The 24,686-nt window shown below is 59.8% G+C and overlaps 1 protein-coding gene and 1 long non-coding RNA gene across 2 annotated transcripts in view; one reads left to right on the top strand and one right to left on the bottom strand.

The window, feature by feature from the left end:
- The first annotated feature begins 602 nt into the window (after positions 1-602).
- On the top strand, positions 603-4,072 carry LOC144369097 (uncharacterized). Its single transcript, XR_013428549.1, has 2 exons — positions 603-1,370; positions 1,460-4,072. It is a non-coding gene; the product is annotated as an uncharacterized LOC144369097 (long non-coding RNA).
- A 1,926-nt stretch (positions 4,073-5,998) lies between these two features.
- The window catches only part of LOC144369095 (mitotic spindle assembly checkpoint protein MAD1-like), a 270,352-nt gene continuing 251,664 nt past the window's right edge, over positions 5,999-24,686 (bottom strand). The window contains exons 10-17 of the mRNA XM_078028153.1: positions 22,596-23,476; positions 20,535-20,664; positions 18,589-18,742; positions 17,074-17,237; positions 16,453-16,558; positions 15,216-15,352; positions 13,882-14,159; positions 5,999-12,657 (exon numbers count right to left, since the gene is read on the bottom strand). Of these exons, the coding sequence (XP_077884279.1) occupies positions 22,948-23,476 (529 nt within the window). The 3' untranslated portion in view covers positions 5,999-12,657; positions 13,882-14,159; positions 15,216-15,352; ... (3 more) ...; positions 20,535-20,664; positions 22,596-22,947. The remainder of the gene's footprint in view (positions 12,658-13,881; positions 14,160-15,215; positions 15,353-16,452; positions 16,559-17,073; positions 17,238-18,588; positions 18,743-20,534; positions 20,665-22,595; positions 23,477-24,686) is intronic.

The raw sequence follows: 24,686 nt of genomic DNA, 5'->3' as shown, positions 1-24,686 counted from the left end.
GGCACACTTCGGGAAGGGAGTGGTGAGAGAGGAGTGGCCCTCATGGGCCCACGGGGAGCCCTCGGCTCTAGCTGACCACACAGCTGGAGAGGGGTGGGCTTGGGGGCAGCAGGTGTAGCATGGAATGTTCTAGATGAGCTTTGGTCATGAGGAGAAGGAGGCCAGAAGGAGAAAGCAGTCAGGGCGGGTCCCAGGCCGGGGCAGCTGGCACTGGGAGGTGATGGGGAAGGCCACCACCCTCTCCTCCTCCTCCCAGGCACCCACCTGCAGCCCCAGAGCCACCAGATCACGTGGCCTTTCCAGCGTCGGCAGGGGATGGCCTCTTCTGAAGCCAGTCGACTGCCCAGCCTTGCTGTTGGCACTGAGTTACAGGCTGTACCGGTGATCTGCCGAGCCCAGGTGCAAAGCCATGACCAGCTGGTGGCTCCAGGTGGCCTACTGGTGGCTGGGCAGGAGGGGCTTCTAGCTGGGGGGGGCGAGGAAGCCAAAGCCAACCCCAGCCTTCTCAGAGGCAGGTCCACTTGGAGAGGCCAGGAGCAGCCCCCAGCCCCAGTGAAGGGGAGCACTGCAGCCTGGAGCAGGTGGCTTGTGGGCAGCTTGACTCGCATGGTCAACAGAGCAAGCCCACGGGGACAAGGACACCAAGGCCCAGGAGGCTCAAGGGAAGGTGGGGCTCACAGCCTCACTCCTGGGACAGAGGATCCAGGCTCCGACCAGGCTCCAGCCCACACAGCCAGTGACCCAGGCGAGTCCCTAACCTCACCGTGCCTCAGTTTCCACGGCTGTAAATTGCTCAAGCCTGGGCCTCGTCAGACCCTGGGGATGGCCCTCCTGGGCCGGACCAGCCTTCCCGGGTCAGTCTAAGCACAGGCGCTCAGGCGGCTGCTCCACAGCACAGCAGGGAAGATCCGCTGCCCAAGGGCCTTGACCCAGAGGGGGCTGTCCCTCCTCTCTCCCCAAGGGCAGGGTCGAGGCCAAGGGGCTGGGCACGGGGCTTCCAGCCTCCTGTTTGAGGTCACCAGCTGAGTCAGTGGGTGTTCACCAACTTCATCTGGACCCCAGGTGACATCCTTGTTCAGAGAAGAAAAGCCAGGAGCCATGAGGGAGGGGGGACCCCCCTCCAGGCCAGAACCCCAGTGCTCTCAGGGGACAAAGCCAAAACGCATCCAGGAGAGCCCTGCCTGCCAACCAGAAGGCCCAGGGGACTGTCCACGGGAGTCCTGGCTTCTCCGAGTGGAAGGGGGTTCTCCCTACAGGGGCGTGGGGCAAAGTGCCTGCTGTCCCCTCCCACTGCGTGTTCAAGTCCTGGGGCCTGGTGACCAGGGCGAGCCATCACGTCAGTTGGAGTTCTTCCTGGGATCTGGCCTGTGGTAGGGATTGAGCTGCATTCCCCCAAAGTCCACCATTGACGTCCTCGCCCGCCCTTGCCGCCTCCGAATGTTCCTCTGTTTGGAAATAGGGTCCTCACAGATGTCACTGACCAGGACAAGGTCACAGAGGAGTGATGCAGACTTCCTTCCTCAAAGGCTCACGGAACATGGCCCGTCACCCAGGAGAAGCCGGGGGGAAGACCAAGGCGAGGCCAGGCCGCTTGTCCCTCCAGCCAGGCATCCTGGGGACTGCAGCCAACCGCCAGAAGCTGGGAGAGAAGCTGGGAGAGAAGCCGGGACGCGCTCTCCTCCCACCGAGGGAACGCGTCCTGCCGACACCTCCGCTCACACCTCTGCCCTCCAGACGGTGAGAGCAGACGCTGCCTGTGAGCCACCATCTGGCATGGAGCAGGCACAGCTTCCTGCAGCTCAGGCAGAGCCAAAGCTCCAGGGCCCGGGGGCCGCCAGGGACAGTTGTACAGCTCAAGCTGGAGCACTGAGCAGCCAGCTGTGCTGAGGGGGAGCCTGGGCACCCTGGTGGCCCCCAAATCCTGTCCCCTTCCCCACAGCTCCAGGGACCAGCCCTGCCCTCCCCTGGACTCCCTCATGTCCGGCCAGCTCCCTTCTCCATCTGCTGGGCGTGGGCACCCTCTGAGGGTGGAAGTGGCAGGGGACAGCAGGAGCTCACTGTGGGAGCATTTTGATGAGGCTCATCTTCAGCGATGGACTCCTGAAGGCCAGGGCAGGCTCCCAGAGCTGAGCACTTTCCCGGGGTTTCTGGCCCCAGGCAGCCCCCGAGACGTCCACCAGGGCAGACACACTGCCGTGTCCTGTCCCCAGGCCACTCCCGTTTCCTCCTGGGCAGAAGCTCTGCAGCTAGGGCACAGGACTGCACCCCGGTGGAATGGACGTGGACCCAGGTCTGCCTGGGAACACCACAGGTGGCCTCTGTCCCTGGATGGTGACATTCCTGCTGTGCAGTTGGTGGAAGAAGGAAAATGGAAGCCTGCGGGCCTTAGACCACACGATGGTGATGCTGAAACGGCAGACCCTGGAACCGGCCTTGAATGCTGGCTCCTGGGACGTGACGCGCCTGTCCTGGGTGCTCCCCCAGTGGGTCTCCGTGAGGAGTGAGAGCCTCCCAGCCTCCAGGTGCACAAAGGGGACAGGCCTGCCCTGAGGGAGCTGCTGGGACGCTCTCCATGGTCCTGACCTACGGGCAAGGGAGAGCCCACAGCAGACCCTAAGGAGGGGCAGGAGGAAAACAGGAAGTCACCTCCCTCATCACCCCGAGTCCTGTTGTGCAGCTCCCCACCCCCAAGCCTGGCCCGGCAGTTCTGGGGAACCTGGCCCCCGGGGTGCAGAGCCCACCACTCCACCTCGCAACCCTGGAGTGAGTCTGTTAGAACTCTCAGCCACGCAGAAGTGACACTGAGGTGGTGACCGTGCCTGCTACGTCATCTTTCTTGGTCACCTAGGAGCAGCCTGAGCCATGGCTTCCCCCTCTGGCTGGGGAGGCTCCTGGTCTTCCATGGTGGGGAGATGGACCACAGTGCTGCCCAGCAGGGACACCTCAGGGGTCCAGCTCTTGGTGCCAGCAGGACCTGGGAGTCACCTGAAGGGTGGGAGGTTTTCAGAAGACACACACCCGCTCCTTCACCCCTGTAGGGATGCCCCGGCAAACACGGCAGAGTGGGTGGCTTAGGTGACAGAAGGTATTGTCCCACGGCTCTGGAGACAAGGAGTCCAAGACAAAGGGCCAGCAGGCAACAGCTCTAGGGATCCTCTGACCCAGGCCCCTCCCCATCTCCTGGTGGTGACTGGTGATTTGGTAGCAGAACCCTCACCCCCACCTCTGCCCTTGGCTTCACACAGCCTGGTCCCTGCATGGGTCTGGGTCTAAATTCCCCTTTTCATAAGGACAGTCACATGGGATGAAGGCCCACCCTGATGACTTCAATTCAGCTTGACTTCCTCTCCAGGGAAGGTTATGGGGGGTCAGGAACAACCTGTCTTACTGGGGACACCCTCCCACCCACCCCCAACTTAGGAACAAGTGGATGGTTTGGCAGGAAAATACGAGTCAGAGAGAAAGAACAGAACAGGAGCCCTGGCAGCTGGGGGGGTCCACCAGGATCCTGACTTAGAGCCACAGCCAAGGTGGGGCCCGAGTTGAACACGACCCCAGGCCCCCGGGTAACCCACAGCTTGATGGCCTCACTGGTGGTCAGGCAGGTGCAGGGACAGCAGCCACCAGGCCCTCGGAGAATCCCTGACCCTGGGGCTCCTGCTGGCAGCCCTCAAGACCCACCTGCCCCTCCTCCATTCGCTCCTCCCCCCCAGCCCCCAGCCGCCCAGCAAGGCCGGGACAGGGAGGGGCGCCTCAGCTCGGAGAGGAGCCTGGTCCCCCCGCCCCCCACACATCTGAGCACAGCACCATAAATTGGGAGCCCATGACAGATGGCTAAAGCCGTGCAGCTCAAAATAAATGACACCATAATGTCTGTTCAGAGACTGAGTGACAGAAACGTGCACTCAAGTCCCCCGCGGGGCCCTGCCTCCTGCCCACTGGCCTTGACCCCCACCTACCGACCAGCATGCCTGAGTAGGCACCTGCTGAATACTGTTGGACGACACAGGCGGATCAGAGGCCAGTCTGGCCTTGAAATTAAACATTCTTTTCTTATGTTTCATAATTAAAACGTTTCAGGTTTTATGAACCTGAGTATGAATGGTAACAAGTGTGTGAATAAATTTTTTAAAATGAATTCTGTGAAGAGGCATCTCAAGGGACTGAGGCCAGCTGCGCAGTCTGAGGGAAGAGTCCTCCGTGGCCACCTTGCTTCACAGGCCAGCTACAAAGCAGGGGTCCCTGGGCACCCTCACTGCAGACCCCTGGCTGAAGATGTGAAAGTGTCCCCAAAAGTACTATCATGTAACTCCCCAGAACACTCAAAGCACAGGACAGCAACGCCTGCATTTAGGGTTTTGTGACAGCAAGAAATACCGTCTAGAAGCACTTGGGGGAGAGGTGGTGGAGAGGGAGGGTGGGAGAGTGCCCAGTGCGAAGCCCTGTGTCCCCCGGCCTTCTCGCCCCAGTACCAAGGTGTGACCCTCCACACCAGTGCCACCCATCGGGGAAGCCTGCCTGAGCATCACAGAGTTCCCGAGCACTCAATGGGCTGGTCACCAGCCATGTGGCCACTCTGACTCCTGCCGTTCCCCTCCAGGAATTCAGCTGAAGCCCCTGTCCCCTACCCCCAGCCTCCATCCTGGTCTTTCTGGCCTGACCAGCGGCCTTCCTGAGTCTTTTCATCAGCATGGAGTAGCCAGGGGCCTGCCACAGGTCAGACTGTCAGCACAGGACATGACAAGGGGCCGAGGCCACTTCCCAGGACTAGGACAACGGGCAGACCTGTGTTCAGGTGGGTCGCAGTCTTCGCGACACTGTGACCTCAGCTTGCAATCCCCGTGTGAAGGGTGCGTGTGTTCTGGACACCTAAGGAGACGCGTGGGAGAATTTGTGGCAGAGTTATTGGACATCATGGAGGTGTGGACATGGGTGACCACACACGGCTGCCTGAGACATTCTGTCTCCAACAGTCTCCTTCGACAGAGAGCTACCCCTGCAGCGTCGGGCCTCTCAGTCCCGGTGAGTGGCAGCCGCAGGCTGCAGGGAGGGGCGAGCCTCATGACGACCCCTTCCCTTCAGAATCCAGGGTCGGTTATCAAACATTGCTCCCGATGAGAGCTCCTCCTCCCCAGCCTTGTGCAGGAACCTGAAGACTCGCAAATTCATTTTTAAATATTCAAAAGGCGCTGTTATCTACCTAAGTAGATGGGCTGAAGCGCCAGGAGCCGTTGCTGAACAATCAAAACTCGCTCAGCGGGGGTTACAGGTTGAATTGTGCCCCCCCCCAATTCTTAGGCTGAGTTCCCGACCCCCAGGCCCTGCTGGGTGTAGGGTCATGTAGAGGAGATTAGTTTAGGCAAGGTCATGTGGACTAGGGTGGCCCCCACCAGTCCGCCTGGAGCCCTTATCAGAAGAGGAGACCAGGACCCAGGCTCACGGAGGGACGGCCCTGGGGTTCAGGGTGAGCCCCTGTCTGTGGCTGAGGAGAGAGGCCCAGGGATGAAGCACCCCCCACATCCTGGACTTGGCCTCCAGGTGGTAGGAAGCAAACGGTACTGCCCAGGCCGCCCCCCAGTGTGCCAGGGCAGCGGGGTCAGGGGCACTGGCCTCGGGTGGAGGGAAAACACGTCCCACAAACACACCGCGCCCTGTTGGCACGAACCTGGCTTCTCCCAGAGAGACTGGCAGAAAGAGCACTGAGCCCCCATCCAGGGTGAGTCCCCAGAGGCCTTGGCCCGACCCTCTCTGCTCCACCTGTTGATTTAGGAGATGGGGCATCACTCACCAGAGTTCTGCCCGCAGCCTCATCTTGGCATTTTGACCAATGCCAACTCCGGGTGTACCTGGGCAGCCCACCCCACCCCAAGTCCTGGAAGCCATGATGAAATCACTACACCCAGCCCAGGGACCACCCAGAGAAGAGGGTTCTGAAAAGTGGGAAAAGAGAGGAATTGACCATCCGTCATTTGGAGAATCAGGCACCGAGGCGATCACGTCCATTCCAAGGATCATTGTTTCAACTGACCGTGTGTTTCCAGCCCTCAAACAGGGAGGCCGGAGAGGCCAGCAGGGAGACCGGGCAGCCCGGCCTGATGGGTGCCACCCCACAGTGTCTTTGACTACAGAAGCAGCGCACAGGCTCGCAGGAGACGGGCGAGTGCTGGGAAGTCCATCCACCCTCACGGAGATGAGCTTAGGGCACTAGTGCAGGACGGTGAGCTAGACGTGCTGTGGAGAGGTCTCTCTGCCAGGAAGAGGAGGAAGGAGCCGGTTGACGGAATCAGCTTCTCACTTCTGCCCTTGGTTTAAGGGACGCTGCTCTGACCCTGTTCCCATCCAAAGCTTGGTTCGCCTCTAGGTTCATGTCAGCGGGAGAGATCCCCAGAAGGGGAGTCACCAATCTCAGGCCAGTTGCTCAGCGGGAAGACTGCCCTGCTCCTGGAGAGCAGCAGTGCCCAGGAGGGCCCCCCACTGACCCAGGCTAGAGCAAGGTAACACCAGACCGGAGAGTTTCCCACTCGTCTCTGAAAGTAGTCACACCTGGGCGGCTGCCAAGGGCCGGAGCTGGGGATCGGCTCAGGACGCCTCCAGTCCTCGTCTGCACCTCTGGAGGTCATCTGAAGGGTCTGTGCACTTGACAGCCCATTCACTGGCCTGTGCTGGCCCTTCAGCTGCAGCCTGGTCAGTGCCCACCTGGACCCAGCCCTGGGAAGAGACCCCTCGGCCCCCGTGCTGTCCAGAGCTATGTGTAAGCGCGATCCGGGCGAACAGAAACGCGTTTCCTCTCTCCACTGGCTCCTCTCCTCTTTGCCAGGAGACAGACTTTGCTCTCCGCAGGCAAATGCATTTGGCTCCTGAGTAAAGACAGGAGATTCCAGGTGTTTCCAGGCATGCGGGCACCCCCGACAATGGCCCCATTCGCTGCCGTTGCGGCCTCTTGCCTGGCTCCACGTCCTTGGTCACACATGGTGGGGATCGAGTCTCTCTGCTCTTTGTCCAACAGCAGGGCTCTGCTGAGCTTCCAGAAACCAACCCTGGTTGTGAGACTCAAAAGAGGCTGGGCACAGGGGACGGTCAGCCTGGCCAGAGCTCCAGGTGCTTTCAAAGGAGCAGGTTTTCCTCCAGGAGGCCACTGTCCATTAGAAGGAAAGATGGGCAGGTGTCATTCATATAGCCAGGGGCACGGCCAGCTCAGTGGTCTTCTGGGGCAGCCTCCAGGGACACCACTATGTCCACACGGCTTCTCATGCCCATGATTTTGGGCCAGGATAAAACACAGTGTCTGAGACAGACCTGGGCCTTGTGTGACCTGGATTTATGTTCCAGCCCTGCCACTTGCTGCAGTGTGACCTCACGGTGTCCTTGAGCATATGAACTCACAGCTTTCCATCAGGTTGAGGGACAAATGAGACGCATAGCCCACAGATGTCTCCAGTGGCCCCGCCACACACAGCCCTTAGTCCACCAGATCCCACTCACTAAGGACCTCACCCACTGGGGACCTCCTCTGGACTGGGCCCTGTTCTAGGTGCTGTGGTCACTGCAGTGAATAAGAGACCAACATCCCTCCAGCAGTGGTCAGCAGCACCCATCATTCCTCAGGTCAAAGGCCTGAGGATCATCTGCTGTCCCTTCGTCCTGGCACCAGGGCTGACTAGTCATTTGGGGAACATTAGGTAAGACCTGCAGACAATTTTTGTTGTCATAACTGGGGAGGAAAGGATGCTACTGGTTGGGAATGGATAGATGCCAGGGTTTCTAGACAGCCCACAGGGCACAGGACAGACCCCCACGACAGAGATCCAGCCCCGAGTGTGGACAGTGCCGAGGCTGAGAGCCCTGCCTACTCCAGACCATCAACACAACCACAGGTCACCTCCAGCATGTACCCCAGCCCCACAACTCATCCCCAAACCATAGTCACCACCATCATTACTGTCACCACTGTCACTATCAACATCGTCATCATCACCAACATCACTGTCACCACCATCATCATTACCACCACCACCATCATCATCACTGTCACCACCAGCATCACCATCATCATCTTATCACCATAAACATCACCGCCATCATCACTGTCAGCATCGTCATCATCACCATCATCATCACCATCACCACCATCATCATCACTGTCATCATCAGCATCACCATCACTATCATCACCATCATTGCCATCAATGTCACCACCATCATCACTGTCACCACCATCATCATCACCACCATCACCACAACCATCATTACCACTACCACCATCATCATTACTGTCACCACCAGCATCACCATCATCACCATTATCACCATAAACATCACCGCCATCATCAGTGTCACCACCGTCATCATCACCATCACCACCATCATCATCACTGTCACCACCAGCATCATCACTGTCACTACCAGCATTATCATCATCACCTTACCACCATAAACATCACCACCATCATCACTGTCACCATCACCACCATCACCACCATCATCATCACCACCATCACCAGCATCATCACTGTCACCACCAGCATCACCATCATCACCTTATCACCATAAACATCACCGCCATCATCAGTGTCACCACCGTCATCATCACCATCACCACCATCATCATCACTGTCACCACCAGCATCATCACCATCACCACCATCACCACCATCATCATCACCACCACCACCAGCATCATCACTGTCACCACCAGCATCACCATCATCACCTTACCACCATAAACATCACCGCCATCATCACTATCACCATCACCACCATCACCACCATCATGATCACCACCACCACCAGCATCATCACTGTCACCACCAGCATCACCATCATCACCTTATCACCATAAACATCACCGCCATCATCACTGTCACCATCACCACCATCATCATTACCATCACCACCAGCATCATCACTGTCACCACCAGCATCACCATAAACATCCCACCATCACCACCATGTCTCAAGGGGTGACCCTGCCCCAGACCCTGGGCTGGGTACTGCTTGAGTCAGCTTTTTTGCTGCTGGGACTAGGAGACCCGACCAGCCCAGCTGCAGAGGAGGAACAGTTTATTTGAGGGCTCATGGTTTCCGCGACCTCAATCCACAGATAGCAGGCTCCATTCCTCGGGGCTCCAGGTAAGGCTGCACATCATGGCAGAAGAGTGTGGTGGAGAGGAGTGGCTCCCATGGTGACCAGGACACAAGCAGAGAGGGGACCCACTCACCAGATAAAAGTCAGACACCCCCCAGCCGCAGCCCAGTGCCCGCCTCCTCCAGCCACACCCGCCAGCCTTTGGCGACCACTCAGCTCATCCCTGTCGGGGATGAGGTCACCGACTGGGGCAAGGCTCCCACAGCCCAGTGATGTCTCCTGAACCTTCTTGCGTTGTGTCACCCGTGAGCTTGGGAGGACACCTCAGATCCAAACCATAACAGGTGCTTTCCACACATCCCCCCATCGCATGTAACTCCCCCACTCCCGGCCACACACACACACACACACACACACACGCACACGCGCACACACACGCACACACACACATGCACACACGCACACACACGCACACGCACATAAACATGCACACGCACGCACACGCATGCACACGCACATACACACACGCACACACACGCACACGTGCACATGCACATGCACACGTGCACATGCACATGCACACGCGCACACGCACACACACGCACCCCTCTGTGAGGAGGACATTGCTGCCCTGACTGCACAACCCACGTTTCACCAGCTCCGAGTGAACCTGCCTAAACTCTGCAATAGGCTTCCTGGCCGTCAGAGGACCTGTGGGACCTGAGGGTGAGTCACTGGCCTCCTGTCCCCCAGCTTGCCTCCCTGTACGTGGGGACATAATGGCCGTCAGAGGACCTGTGGGACCTGAGGGTGAGTCACTGGCCTCCCTGTCCCCCAGCTTCCCCCCCTGTACATGGGGACATAATGGCACCAGCTTCGCTGATTCGGAAGGACCCCATGAGTGGGCCCATGAAGCAACTGGAGTAGAACCCGGCAGAGTGAGTCCTGGACATGGGTCAGCCAGGCCCTGGGCTGGTTTTAACGAGGACACTGAGGCCTTCGGGGGCGAGCACCTCCCTCCGGGTCCTCTGGGAAGGGCTCAGCCCCCGCCCACCACTGCACGAGGCTCGGCTGCCCTCAGGACAGGAGACGCTCGTCTTCCGAACGACCAAGACCTGGCTCCCGGCTCTTGTTCCAGGCGACCTCAGAGAGGAGGATGTCCTTCTGGTTTCTGTCCATGCTCTAGAAGCGGCAGACGCCCTACGCGAGGCTCCTGTGATCCCCACGGCTTGACCTTTCGGGAACCCCATCCTCCTCTCCAGCCTGCCGAGGCCATGTCCAGGAAATGTGAGACTTCTCGCCACCCCTCCCCGCCCGCCTCCCGGCCAGTATCCTAATCACCGCCCCCCGGCCAGCTTGCTGCTTGCCCAGCGAGTGTGGTCTACGCGGTCTACGAGACCAGCCTTCCAAGAGCAGCCACCGAGGCTCTGGTGGCATTTGCTCCTCTGTAAATCAGCCTGTCTGCAGGCTGGGAAGTGCTCTGAAGTAGTTCAGATTAAAGTTCTGATTACAGTGGAGAGGCAGTGCAGCCAGGGCCTGGGCAGCCAAGGGAGACGGAGAGAGAGAAAGCCATTATCCCCCATCGAGGGGATCCCCGGCCCTGAGGAGAGAGGGAGCCCGAAGTCTGTCCTCCACCCTGGAGGCAGGGGCTGGCCTCGGAGGTGCTCAGAAACCTCCGGCACAGAGCCCTGAGAACCGGCTGCAGGGAGACAGACTCCCGCCTCCCGTGGCCCTCCCATCCCCCAGAGCCCAGCATGGGCCGTCTCACCACGCTGGCCCTGGACCGCTCTTCCCTCCTCCCCCACACGCCTGTGGCCCTCAGCTGTGGCAGAGCCGCCCCCTCAGGAACCCTTCCCTGGACGGGGCAGCCAAGCGGCCACCTCTATATGGGCCTTTGTGTCCACTCACATCCTCCCGGGGATCACCCTGCTGGTTCCCTGGGGCATGCCATGCCTGTGTCCTGGACACAGCTCTGGGCATCTGGGGTCCCTGGAACACCCCAAAGAACCCCAGGAGAAGAGCTGAGTCCTCGGTGCCTTCAAGCCCAGAGGTGGGGAGGCCAGAGCACTCCCTGGCCCTTTGGAGAAGCCCCAGGGACACAGCCATCCTCGGGGACTAAGCAGGAGGAGAAATGTGATGTCCCAGAATCTCAGGGACAGATGGGTGGGTCCTGCCCACCACCCAGCTCTCCTCTTTCTCTCCTGCTTTGGGTCCTCCTCGCCCGGCGTGGGGTGATGGCCGCTCCCACCTGGATTCTTGGAATGGTCCCTGGTTTATTCTTAAATTCTTCCACAGGGCAAAGCCAGACACGTTTGCCAAAACTGACCCTGAACCTGGCACCAGCTGGGCAGGGCCTCGTACTGTGGGTCACCCTGTGGGCCGTCCCAGCAGGCCCTGAGTTGAGAACTGCTGGCCACTTGTACCTGGGAGGGGACGGAACCCGCTGGGCCCTCCTCTTATCTGTCTGTGTGCCAGCCCCTGGCCAGCACCTGGCCACACGTCCCAAGGAGAAAGCTGCTAGAACCTCATTTTACAAAGTCCTCAGCCTGAGCCACACAGGCCAAGCGGCCCTCCTGGCCTGGGCAGGCGCAGATGGTTCCAGAACTCAATTTGCAGAAACCAGACCCTGAAGACCCCAGCTACGTCCAGCGCAGCATCAGCGTGGAGCGGAACCCAGAGCTGGACAGCAACGCCTGCCCTGCCCAGGGCCTCTGTCAACAGGGCATGTGGCAAGAGGCGTCCCTAGCTGAGGGGAAGCCATGTCCCGTGGAGAACTGGTGTCATCTTCCAGACCTGTCACCTGACGGTGCCATATGGCGGGGGGAGGGGACGCTCCTTCTGCCAGTGGTGCTCCAGGTGACTCCTGTGCTTGGAAAAGATGAGCAGGGCTCCCAGAGTGTCCCAGACACAGCTGCCCACGCTGGCCAGTAGCCCAGAGACCGCAGATGGCCTCAGCAGCCACTGGAGGTGGGGACAGGGACACGTGGGCCATGGAGCCCCTCTCCCTCACCAAGGGCAGCTTCCGCTGTGTCCTGTCATTCACCTTGAACTAAAGGCCGTGACGGGGGAAGCCCAGAGCGGCCCGTCCTGCATTTCCTGACGTCCTGCGGGCTCCCGGCTGGCTGAGGATGGAACCCTCCCAGGTGTCCCTGTGAGTTTCCAGGGCCACAGAAACCAGTGCCACAGACCAGGGGCTTGACCTCAGGAACTTCTCCTGTCCTAGCCTGGAGGGCAGAGGTCCAAGGCCAAGATGCAGGGGGAGGTCCATCTGGGGCCGTAGTGGCCTGGGCCCTGACAGTGGCCATGGCTGAAGTCCTTCTTCCCCAGTCGTCTGTGTCCAAATGTCCCTTTTTCATTGGCACTTGTTCATGTGGGAGGAGGGCCACCCTCACGGGCCTGATGAGTTTCCCACAGAGGGGACTGGCTGACCTCTGTATGGTGTCCCCAGTAGGTCAGAGTCACAGGGACTTCCAGATGCGGAATCCCCGGGGGACACTGTCTCTTAGGGTCTGATCTGGAACCGCTTGGTCCCCAGTGTGGTGCTGCTGGAGGCCAGAACCTTCAGGGGGGACCTGGTGGGAGGAAGAAGGTCACAGGGGTCATGGGGCCCCAGCCTTGGCTAACACCGTCCAGCCACAGCACAGCCCGTGGGATGCCCAGCGGATACCCCCAGAGCAGCTCAGAGGAGGGAGCTATCCCAGGACCTGGAGATCGGGACAGGCCAGCTGATGGGCTGGCGGGAGGGGCCAGGAGATACCCCCATTCCCCAGTGGCCAGGGAGCTGCATCCCAGAGTCCAGAATGCGTCCTGACCAGAGCCGCCCTGGACGGACCTGTGAGGTCAGTTCCCCTCTCAGGGCCACAAGCCACCCTCACGATGCTCACGGGGATCCAGCTTCCGTGACCCGGTGTTTGTCTGTCACACACAGATGCAAAATGAGCCCAGTGGAAAGATCCCCAGTGGTTAGACGGCAGCACCTGATGCTGTGCACTCCTTCACTGATCCAAGAAGTATTCTGAGACCCTACTGCGTGCAGCCTAGCTCTGAGGGCTGAGGACGCTCATGATTTTAGGTCCTGGGAGCCCCCGATGTCCAGCACAAACAGCAGAGGCTGCACAGGGACAGCTTTACTTCTGCTGCCCAGGTTGTTTGGCAGCCTTGCTGCATGAAGTCCCAGGGGTGACCCTCCTTGCCTGCTGCTGCTCTGCTCGCCACAGTCTTGTCTCCCAAGAGAGCCCTGTGGTTCAAGATGGCTGCTCTAGCTCGAGCCATTTCAGCTGCATCTAAGCCAGCATGAAGAAGGCACAAAGGAAGAATGTGTGCCTCTCCCTTAGAGTCACTTCCCGGGAGGTTCCACCCACATGCACTAATGTTCCACAGGCTCTAACACAGCCCTGGGGCCACATCAGCTGCAAGGGGAGCTGGCACCCAAGTCACCCCCTAACTAAGCAAAACCCCACGGGAGTAGGGCCAGCTCACATGGCCAGAGGGCAGCTCTCCACAGCCTGAGAGACACCCAGGCTCACAAGCCCCCACCCATGCTTGTTCCGAAGCATGGCAGGGTCCAAGTCCAGAGCTCACAGTGTCACCGCCCCATGACGAGAAAGGCGGGACAGGCGGTCACCTCCGTTCAGACCTCTCTCCTGTCCCGTCCTGTGATGTTAGGGGCAGCTGAAATGCCTCTCCAGAGCCTCCTCTGAAACCTGCCCCTCCCAGCGTCACTCAGGGCTTGTCCTGGCCAAAGCAGCACAGAGCCCCGTCAGTGTCCTGGGGCTGCTGCACCACATCACACCAACCTGTCGCCTTTGGACGGCACAGAGCCCTCCTCTGGTGCCTGGAGGCCGGAAGTCTGAAATCAAGGTGTCACAGGGCCATGCTCCCTCCAGACACTCCAGGGACGCGTCCCCTGCCTCTTCCAGCTCCTGGGGGTCCAGGCCAGGTGTAGCCTGTGGCCACCTCACTCTGTCTCCGCCTCCATCTTCTTGGCCTCTCCTCTGTGTCTGTGTCCCTTCTGTCTCTTTAAGGACACCCGCCATCCACCGTGCCCTCTGCTCACTTCCACCCAGACTCGGTTCTGCAGGGGAAGCAGGGGTGGAGACTCAGGGGAGCTGGGGGGACCCCCCACAGCAGGGCACATGGTGGTCTGAGCCGAGAGCAATGGAGAGCTCGCAGGAGCTGGGACACAGCTCTGACGAGGCCAGCTGGGGGCCGGCTAAGGCCCTGAGGAACACAGTTACGAGAAAGTTCTAGATGAGCCCAAACTGGGATTAAGCAGGAGGGGTCAGCTTGTCTCTGAGGGGCCCCGGGAGGAGCCACAGCCCATCCAGGCACTGCCCAGAGCCCTTCTCAGCCGTGGCTACCAGCCCAGGTCATGTCCAGGGCCCCATGACCTTGTGGTGTTGGCAGGAAGAGCCCGCACACCTGGTCCAGGTGTGTCTAGAACAGGTGAGGAGAGTCCCGCCACTCGATCCCTGCAGGAGCGCTCCGACCCAGGGCTTGGACAGGGCAGGCCTGGGAGCCTGCATTGCTCCCCCCGTCCCTGAGAGAACCAAGCCGCTGGGCCCCAGAACGACACCAGGAGAGGACTGCGGAGGGCAGTGAGCACGCGGAGCCTGCTGGGAAGGTGCTGGGCTCGCCCTCTGGCCCCGGCCCTGGGCCGCAGGGTCGGAGGGCAGCCGGGTTCCAGGGCCCTCCACCGCCCACCCTTGTCCAGCGCCCACCAGAGGCCCCGGGCCTGAGTCTCCTGGGTGGACCTTGCCCTGTCGGTCCTCCAACCCATATGGAGTCGTCCCTCCAGGTTGCCAGGAAGACCCTCAGACTGGAGCATGGGTGCAGGAACCTCCTCCAAGCCCCGCGGTTGTCCTGGGCAGGCACCTCCCGCCCGGTTTGCTGACTGACGGCCCCATGTGTTTTCTTTACAGTGGGGCCGTGTCCAACCACCAAGTACACAGTGCTATTTCAATGATAATCACAGGCTCCCGAGCCTGCGCAAGCTCCACTATCAGCGGGTGCCTGGGCCACCTGGCAGGGGAGGACGCCGCCCCCCACCTTGGGGCACCTCACAGGGCATCCCTGCAAAACAGACTGTGACTCTGTAGGCCCACCCGATCCTCACGGACAGTCGACTCACAGCCCTGCCTGTGACCCGTGGCAGTGGGGGACTCGCAGCCGACGATCCAACAGCTCCCCGCAGCCTGTGTGCCAAGCCAAGCTGGTGGCCAGGGTGGATGGCCGGGGCCCGCCTGCACCTCCCTGCGTCTCCTCAGCCTCGAAGCAGATGAGAAAACAGCCTGCAGACTGCGCGCAGGACCCAGCGAGGTCCAAGGAGACGAAGAGCCTGACAGCAGTACCCAAAGCACAGGGCAGGGTCCTTCGGTGGCTGTAACCAGCCAGGTGGCCCTGTCAGTGCCTGCACTGGGCGGGTGGGGGGTCTGAAAACAGCGAAGCTCCGCCCTGCATCCTGGGGGGCCTCTGACGTCCAGGGCCAGCAGGGCCGGCTCCCCTGACAGCTCTGGGCAGGACCCTTCCCGCCCTGTCCATGGGCCTCACTGCAGCCCCTGCCCTCGTCTCTATACCGCCTTCTCCCTCTGCGCCCCTTCCTCTCTCTTAAAGGGGCACCAGTCGCTGGATTAGGGCCCCTCTCATCCAGTGTGACCCCCCTTCCTAAGGACATTTGCAAAGACACAGAGTAGCCAGCAAACTCAGGTGTCCAAGAAACGCCTCCAGAGTCCTCCTCCAGGTCCCGGCAGCGATGCTGGGCAGGCAGAGGTGGTGGCTGCCATGGTGCGTGGAATGGGGCTTTCTGTTACTTGCCAGCCTCCCGGTGTCACCTGGGCGCAGGTTTGAGAGCCTCTATCCAGGCCATCTCAACAGCTCATGGCCAGGTTTCTGACTCCTTTGTCACCTAAAAGCATAGCTCTGCTCTTCCCCTGCTCCATCACTTCCCACAGCTCCCTACTGCCTGTACCAGCCACTAGCATTAGCTCTCCCTGCTTCTCTGGACACCGTCCACTCCCACCAGGTCCAAGCACACCTGTAGCAGCCCAGCTTGGCCTGTGGGGGCGGCTTGTCACTCCCCTTCTCCACCCATTCGTTGGCTTGGTCAGCTGACATTTAGGATGATTCACCACGCGTGTCCCAGGTGCTGTTCTAGGTGCTGGACACAGAGTAGCCAGTAAACCATCCCTGCCTCCCTGTCCTTGTGGAGTTCTGGGGAACCACCCACCCCTCCAGACCCACCGCTCTCAGCATCGGCCCCAAGGCCCTGGCCCACACTGGCTGCCCTGCTGAGGCCCACCTCCCCTAATCTGTCCAGCGCCCACACACACCTGGACCCCAGTTCCAGCCAGGGCCTTGGTCCTGCTCACCTCTGACCCCAGGTGCTTAAACTCTCCTGAGACTGGAGGAAGTTGATCAACGTGTCCAAGGGAGCACTTGGTGGCTGGCCCAGACTGTACCCCAGCTCAGGGGGCCCTGGAGAAAGGAACAGGACCCAAAAATGTCATGGACATGGAGAGGGAGGGTGCGACAGACTGAGAGGAGCCTCCTGTGGGAGAGGCCAGGGGCTGGCCGGTCGGCTCCTCCTGAGCCTGACCCAACCTGCTGCAGGGGGGTCCTGTGTGGAGCTCCCAACCTGGCCCCTCGGCCAGCACTGAGCAGTCCCTCCCCTTCCCTCCCATTCTCTCCCTCCCATTCTCTCCCTCCCTCCCTCCCCTTCCCTCCCTCCCTCCCTCCCTCCCTCCTCATCTCCTTGCTCTCTAGCTGCTCTCTGCTCTCCATACCCCTTGTCCTTCTCAAGAGCTGGCCAAGAGGACCCGAAGGACAGCTAAGTCACCTCCGGGTTCCGTGAGCCCCTCCCTGCTCTGCACACTTGGGTCATTTCTGGGCAGATGAAGGATCCATAAGACTCAGACCCACAGGGAAGAGGCCAGGGAAGAGGCCCTGCACAGGACAGAGGAGGCAGAGAGCAGAGCGGCGCAGCTCCTCACCAAGAGCAGCAGGGACTGGCCACTGAAGCTGGGCAGGGCAGGAGGACCCTCGAGTGCCTGCAGCGGGAGCTGGCCCTGCACACCTGGACTCCAGACTTCTGGGCCTCTGAAAGAAGAGCCTTCTGTGGTTCAGAGTCCCCTGGTGTGGACGTTGGTTCCAGCAGCTGCAGGACACGAGCAGAATAAACCCTAAAATGCCAATCTCCCCCTGGCCCTTGTGCTCAGGCTCCTCCCGTTTTCATCACACACAAAATAAAGATCAAATCCTCAAGGCACTGAGTCTCCAGGGCCCTGCGTGGCCGCCGTCCACAGCCCGGTCCCTCTCCCGCTGGCCCCAGCCATGGAGGCAGTGCTGACTCGGCCCCTCTGCTGGATGGCTCTCCCCTCCCCGCTGCCCACAAACTCCCCTTCAACTCTGTCCCTTTCTCTCTAACAGGGTTTCAGCTTGGAAAGACTTAAACACATGAAAGAGAACCCCCTGCCTCAGACCCCGCCCGGGACCCCAGTGCAGCACAGGGAGCCCCGAGGCCCTAGGGCCAGCCTCTGCCCCCTCTGCCTCCTTCCTGCCCCTGTTTCCACCTCTCACTCTCCGCCTGCCTCTTCCCTCTGCCCCGTGGGGTGTCAGGAGTACTCAGCAAGTTTCACAAACAGCACCCTATCCTGCGACTACTCAGCAAGCTGCTTTGTTGTCAGGGTCTGACTGTGGCCCATCCACGTTGATAAACGTCCATGGGTCCGTGTGTTTTCCCGGGCGGGCGCTGTCTCTCCTGTCTCTCGTGCCCCTCCCTCTCCTCGCCCAGCCCCCAGCCCCCACCGTCTCCACTCCCCGCCTGCAGAGGTGCAGCCCGGCCTGGCACCCCGGCTCTCCCTAGACGGGGCTGCCAGGCTGCTCTTTGCGGGTCTCTAAGCAGGCGTGTGGATGTGCCTCTGGTCACCATCCCAGGAGAGAGGCCAAGGGTGGCAGTAAGTGAGCAGTTTCAGTTTTACTGCCCATAATCCAGTTACTCTCCTGGGGGCTGCATCAACTCCATGCCCCACAGTAGAGAGTCCGCCCGCCTTCCTGCCTCCGCTCGTCCAGCAAGTGCTTACTTAACTCCTACCAGCAGGAGATGACCCGCAGGTGCTGAGCAGCCCAGCACAGGACAGGCAGAGTGGACACCGGGCTGTCCTCCTGGACCACAGGCCCACAGCTGACCGGTTTGCCCTGGGGAGAGCCAGGCACAGCTCTGTGCCTCAGTGTCCCCATCTAAGGTATTTGATAAATTCTAAAACACACATGTAAGTAGAGATACCTGCACAGGTGTGCGTACACCTGCACAGGTACGAACACAAACGTGGACACTGGAACAGACACACAACCCAAGGAAGGTGCGAACACAGGTGCAGACACAGGTGACCCAGCACAGATACAGACAGCCATGTAGATGTGGGCACGCGTGGCCCAGGTGGCCTTGAGCACACACAGGCCCTGTGTGAGTGGCCCCTGTGTCTCGGGTTCCCACCTACAGCACCCACCAGAAGCCCGAGGAGGAGGATCCCGCAAGATGGTGATGCAGGGCACGGGTCAGCGTCAAGGCAGCGCAGGGCCCACATGGCCGTCTCCCCAGGTCTAGGTCCTGCCAGCACAGACCAGCAGGAACTCACCGTGGTCAGCGTGGGCTTATGGCTCCTGGCAACAGAAGGATCACACACCGTGGGGAGCCCTGGGGCACATCCCTGAGAGTCAGGAGAGCACCTTCTAGATTTAAGGTCACATTAGGAGATCTGAGGGTTTGGGGGACGCAGGGCTTTGCTCTGGATTGGGTGCTTCCGGAGAGTGGGGGTAATTCGGTGTCTGCTGTCTTCATTGTTTGAATGTAGAAGGTTGGGACAGTGGGTGAGGGTGGAGCTTTGATTGGTGAAGAATGTGCTGTCACTCCTACTGGTCAGGCTGGGGCAACTGGTCCTTCTGTGACCTGTGTTCAAAGTGGTCATGGAGTGACCGTTTACGCATTAGAGCAGGAGAACTCTGAGGCCCCTCCCTCCCATAGACCCTGCTGCTGTAGTCACTGGGGTCTCTGGAGGGTCCCCCACCCACTAAACAGGCTTCTGACTTGGATCCTTGCTCAGCGACCCTGTGGTCCCAGGGGTGGCTGGCCAGCCTCCCCCCCCACCAGCCTGTGTGTCCCCCCACGGGGCAGACCCTGTGGTCCCAGGGGTGGCTGGCCAGCCTCTCCCCTCCCCAGCCTGTGTGTCTGGTCTTCCCAGAAATCCTCAAGGGAGGAGGTTCCCAGCCTCCTCAAAATCCAGAGGACCTGGACTCAGGCAAGAGGGACGGACACTGGGAGGGCCTCCCTCCACTATGTCCACCCCATGTGACAAACAGAGCAAACCACCAGCTCATGTGGTTGGCAATGGTGCCCACGTGGACAGGTGAACGTCTTTTAACTCAGTGATGGTAGTGGGCAGCGCAGTGTCCCACAAAATCATGTCCACCCAGATCCCAGGATGTGGCTTTATTTGAAAACAGGGTCTTTGTGGATGTCATCAAGCTGAGTCCATAAAGGATTTCGTGGCCCTTGGCCCAATGACTGGCATCCTCAGAAGAAGAAAGGACACAGAGACCCAGGAAAGCAGGCCACACGAGGACAGAAGCAGAGGAGGAGTGACACTCTTCAAGCCCAGGTCTCCAAGATGTCAGCAGCCACCTGAAACCCGGAGAGAGGCTGGGAAAGGGCTCGATCCTCCCTCCCAGCCTCGGCAGCACCACCCCAGCCCACACCGGGGCTTCAGGTCCTGAGAATGGGTTCTGCTGGTGTGAGCTGCCCAGTGCACGGGGACTTGACATGGCAGCTCAGGAAACCTGCATAGGGACCTTGGTGGCCGTTCCCCTGCCTACTCCCCGTCTGTCTCCGAGGGTGGAGGACAGGGACCCTTCCTGGCATGGCCAAGCCCCCTCGTCCCCGGGCTCTTGCTCAGGCACCCATCCTGCCTTGGCTAGGTGGCGGCTCCTGCTGCTTGGCCCATGGAGCCGCCCTTGGGTAATGACCGTCATCATGTGACTGTGGTGTTGCTGGCACTGGTGATCTGTCATTGTTAACGTTTATGAAGTGACTGGTCCATCTGCAGCAAATGATAATAATAAAAAATAGGAATTGCTCCCCTCTGATGGCCACGACCCGCAGGGAACCAAGCGTCCAGGAAGGAAGAAGGGCCCCAATGCCCGGGTAGTGCCGGGACAGGACCAGCAGGTCACTAAAGACCCCAGGCTCCTCTTCTCAGCCCTAAGAGCCCCTGGAAGTTGTTGGCTGATGCTGACCTCTAGCCGTTCCAGGGAGGCAGGAGAAGGTGGCCATCCATTGGCCATCGGTCAGTGCCCGTGACAAGCCCAGATGGGTCAGGCAGACCCAGAAGGAGGAAGGAGTTGAACCCAGACCTGTGTCTGCCTCAAGTAAGACCAGGGCTTGGGGCCAGATACTCACGACTTCTACGTGGGGTCCTGGAGCCAGGGAAGGGGTAGGGTGACCGCATCCCCCAAGGCAGGCACAGGGAAATCACAAGTGCACGTCACTCCTGGATGACCAGTCCACCACCATCTTCACTGCCTCCATGCTATGAGAGTCAAAATGACCAGTGTCAACAGGGAGCCTCACCCACTGCTGTTGGGTGACAGAAGCCCTGTCCCCCCACCCCCCTGGGGACCCCTCACAGGATGCGCAAGTCTCCATATGGGTTTCAGAGGAGACCTGCACAGACTGCCCTTCTGGGAAGCAGCAGGTGGCCTCTGCAGCGCTCCACTGTTGGGGTCAGGGCAGTGTCCCTCAGCTGTCCCTCATCTCAGGAAGCACCTCCTGCCAGCCCCTGAGGCTTCAGAGGCCAGCCCCTGTCCCAGGCCAGCCCCCATCACAGCAGAGGCCATCCCCTGTCCCAGGCCAGCCCCCGTCACAGCGGAGACCCTGATGGAATCCACACAGACTGGATTTGGGCTGGAGTCAGTGGGTCAGGAGGAAACAGGGGGCTGGGGACAGGGCAGCTGAGGAGGCCAGGCCAAGGCCTGCAGGACGAACCGCCCAGGACCCTGCACACATTGGGTGGCTAATTCAAGGACATGCTGCCCTCAGTGTCTTTGATCAGGACCTAAAAGTTCCTGTGATGACCAGGTCCCTCCAGGGGCCAGGCCCTGGGGACAAGCTTCTGTGTTCACATTTGAGATCAAGACTCCGACAGCAAGTGCCGTTCCCGGTTTGACAGGTTCCAGTTGGATGGGGAGAGCCCCTGGCCCAACCCCTCCATCCGGCCAGCTGCTGTCCCAGTGTGGACCTCCCAGGGGGCCGGGCCTGGTTGAGGGAAGGCACACCTGGAGGTACAGCATAAACAGTGACCAGGCGGGGCCAGCAGCCTAGGACACACCTGCCGTGACACACCTGCCCAGGGAAACCATCTTTGCCTGGAAGGAGCAACTTGCTTCAGAGGACGATTGTAAGAGAGAAAGGGGCAACTTTGCAGTGGGAGGGGCCGTTGCCATGGGAGGGGCCATGCAAGAGGGAGGGGCCGTTGCCATGGGGAGGAGAGAAATCTGGGTGCCTGTGACCAAGTCCCTCTCTCAGGGGAAGGGGCGCTGCACGGGGCCTGAGCAGGAAGAGGCCGTGACTGGAGGCTGGAGTGGGAGCTGCCCACACTGGCCACACCCCGAGGTGCAGTGCTGGCCCTTTGACACAGGCCACAGAGTCAGCCACCAGTCAACGGGGATGTACCCTGCAGGGGGGCTGCAGCCAGGAAGCTCCCACCCCAGGAGCAGTGCTCCAGGCCCGCACAGCTCAGCCTGGAGACAGCTGCCAGCCTGAAGGGGCAGGAGCAGCATCTATTTCAGAAACATTTTTCTGCCAAAGCATCACAGGATCCCCAGTGAGCTGCAGCTCCCCGACCTCGTCTCTGTGACAGCATCCACCCTCTGTGGCCACCTCCCCCCGGGGCTGCACCACAAGCAATTATCCCGGTCTCTGCTGCTGAACCCTGTCACTTCCTGTGTAGGGCCATCGAAGACAGATCCCCAGGGGCCGGCCAGGTGCCAGCTGGCGGATCAGAGAAGGTAACAAACAGGATTGATATGTTTAATCTAACGCCAGGACTGTTCACACTGGGAAGGACGGGGCTCCGTTTATCAGGATTAGACAGCTCTCAGCAGACAGAGCCGTCCAGACCTCACCTCTCCTGTGTGAAGGCTCCATTATTAAACCCAGGCCCGCCCCCGAGCGCTTCCTCAAAGGAAAACGTGTGCTTTGTCAAAGGTCTCCAGAGATAACAGCCCCCTGTCCCCTGTCTGACCCCTCCGTCAACAAACAGGGGTCTCCGGGTGGGATTGCGCCTAGCGTGGCTCTCTCACCCCCTTCCTGCTTTCTGACTTTACAAAGTGTCCTGAGGGAGAGAGAAAGCTGCTCCCTCCACCGCATCCTCAGCCCGTGGCTTGCTGGCCACAGCATCCCCTGACCCTGCCTGGGGCCCTGCAGGCAAAACCAACAGAGTCTAAAGACACTCAGCCTCACCGTTTTGAAGTTGAGATGGCAGGAGCCGGCAGGACTGTGGGGACCAGGGACATGAGGGTGGCCCGGCAAGTCCCTGTCGTCCCATGTCAGGGTATCCCACCCGAGGTCCAGTGTCAGCATCAGTAGCATGCACCAGTGAGCATGCAGGTTTCGGCCATGCCCCGGGCCCCTGCATCTGCCCTTTAAGTAAGCCTCCAGGTGATTCTGGTGTCGACCAGAGATTGAGAGCTAATGGCCTCAACCTGTGGGGGGGGGGTGGAAAGCCCATCTGCTCATCTGCTTGGGCCACATGACCAAGTGCCCTCGTCTGGGTGACTTCAACAACCCAGTCCTGGAGGCTGGGAGTCTGAGATCAAGGTTTGGCTGGTTTCCTCTGAGGCCCCTCCGTGGACATCCCCTCCTGAGCCCTCACATGGCTGTCCCTCTTAGGACACCAGTCTTGTAGGGTGAGGCCACCTGGTGACCGCTTAATCATTTCTGGAAAGACACCAAATACAGAAGCCCTTTGACGTATGAAGGGGTCACCCCCAATAAGTCCAATGTAAGTTGAAAATACACTGAGTCGAAATGCATCAAATGCCCCGGATCCACCCAAGAGCCCGCTCAGCAGCACGGCACGCTGGAGAGGGTCACTTGCTCCCCTGGTGGTGGCAGGGCTGAGAAAACTGCCCAGCTGTGCAAAACAGGACCTCACCCATGCCACCAACCCAGGAAGGATCAGATTCAACGTTCCAAGTGCAGCTTCTACCGAATGATTCCAACTCTGCAGCATGACGGAGTTTAACGTGTAAACTGCACCTTCCGAGGTTGGGTCCTTCTGCAGTCCAGTCTGAGCTCCAGGGTTAAGACTCAGCATGTGAACTCTGGTGGACACATTGGCCCTAACAAGAAGCCAGAAAGAAATAGATCAAGCCACAGCTCCCTCTCAGCTTGGTACGATGACACTGGCACCACAAATTTTGGTCCCAGAACCCAGTTCTGCATATGCCAGGTCTCTCAGCAGCAGCTCAGGGCTGACAGCAAGTGGGAAGGCAAAATTTGCAAGACTGGGTCCATGGGGCGGGGAGGGGGTGGTCAGGGAGAGAAAGACACGCCTCTCCCCCATCACACCCTTCCTTGCTCACAGAGGTGCTTCTAGAGGAAGAGAAACCCCAGCTCCTGTGGTCAGCTGCATGGCTCACCCTTTGCCCCAGGAGAGAGCAGTTTCCTGGCTCCCTTAACCCCCCCCCGCCCCAGACAAGACCCTCGTCTCCACGTGCTCCATGGCTGCCCCTGGGAGCCTCCGCTACTCAGCCTCCATCTTCTTGGGTCTTTTCAGCTTCCCCAAACTCCTGCACGTGGTCACACAAGTCCCAAGCTTGGGGGAGAGAAACAATGGGCCAGCTGACCACACGAGCAGACCCACACTCACCACCAGTGAGTTCAGGACTGAGGCCAGAATTTCATCCTCATTCGCTGGAGTCTCCTCTGGGGTGGGTTTCCTGGATCTACCCCCTCAGTTTACCCCAGGCCTGGAGGGGCAGGAGGTGGGCATATCAGGGCCCACCTTTGACTTGAGGGTCCCTGTCAGTCATCTTTCTATCACAGGATGTCTGAGATAATCCACTTAAAGGAAGAAAGAGTCATTCTGGCCCCTGGTCCCTGAGGTTCACACCCCGGTGGCTTGTCTGTCACCCTGGGCCTCGGGTGAACCAGAACAGCATGGCAGGGAGCAAGTGGTAGAGCAAAGTCGCCTCGTGGTGACCAGGAAGCAAAGAGAATGAAAAGAAGGATCCAGGGTCCCTTCAAGGGCACACCTCCAGTGATGACTTCTGCCACTAAGTTCCCCTCCTGAAATTACCAGCACATCCCAAGAACATCATTGGCTGGAGGCCAAGTCTAATTCATGAGCCTTTGGGTGACATTTAAAATCCAACCCATAACTTCCCAGCCCTGGTCCCCCAAAGACTCATGTCTATTTCAAAATGCAAAAGGCATTCCATCCACCTCCAAGAGTTCCCACGTTATTAACTGTTCCAGCATTCTCTGAAGTTCAAACTCAATTTCTCTTCTGAGACTCAAGGAAAACTCTGAGCTACAAGCCTCAATAAA

This window comes from Ictidomys tridecemlineatus, chromosome 12 (genome assembly GCF_052094955.1).
Source record: "Ictidomys tridecemlineatus isolate mIctTri1 chromosome 12, mIctTri1.hap1, whole genome shotgun sequence".
Classification (NCBI taxonomy): domain Eukaryota; kingdom Metazoa; phylum Chordata; class Mammalia; order Rodentia; family Sciuridae; genus Ictidomys; species Ictidomys tridecemlineatus.
Note: the sequence above shows the minus strand (reverse complement) of the source record. Positions and strands in the feature narration are given on the sequence as shown.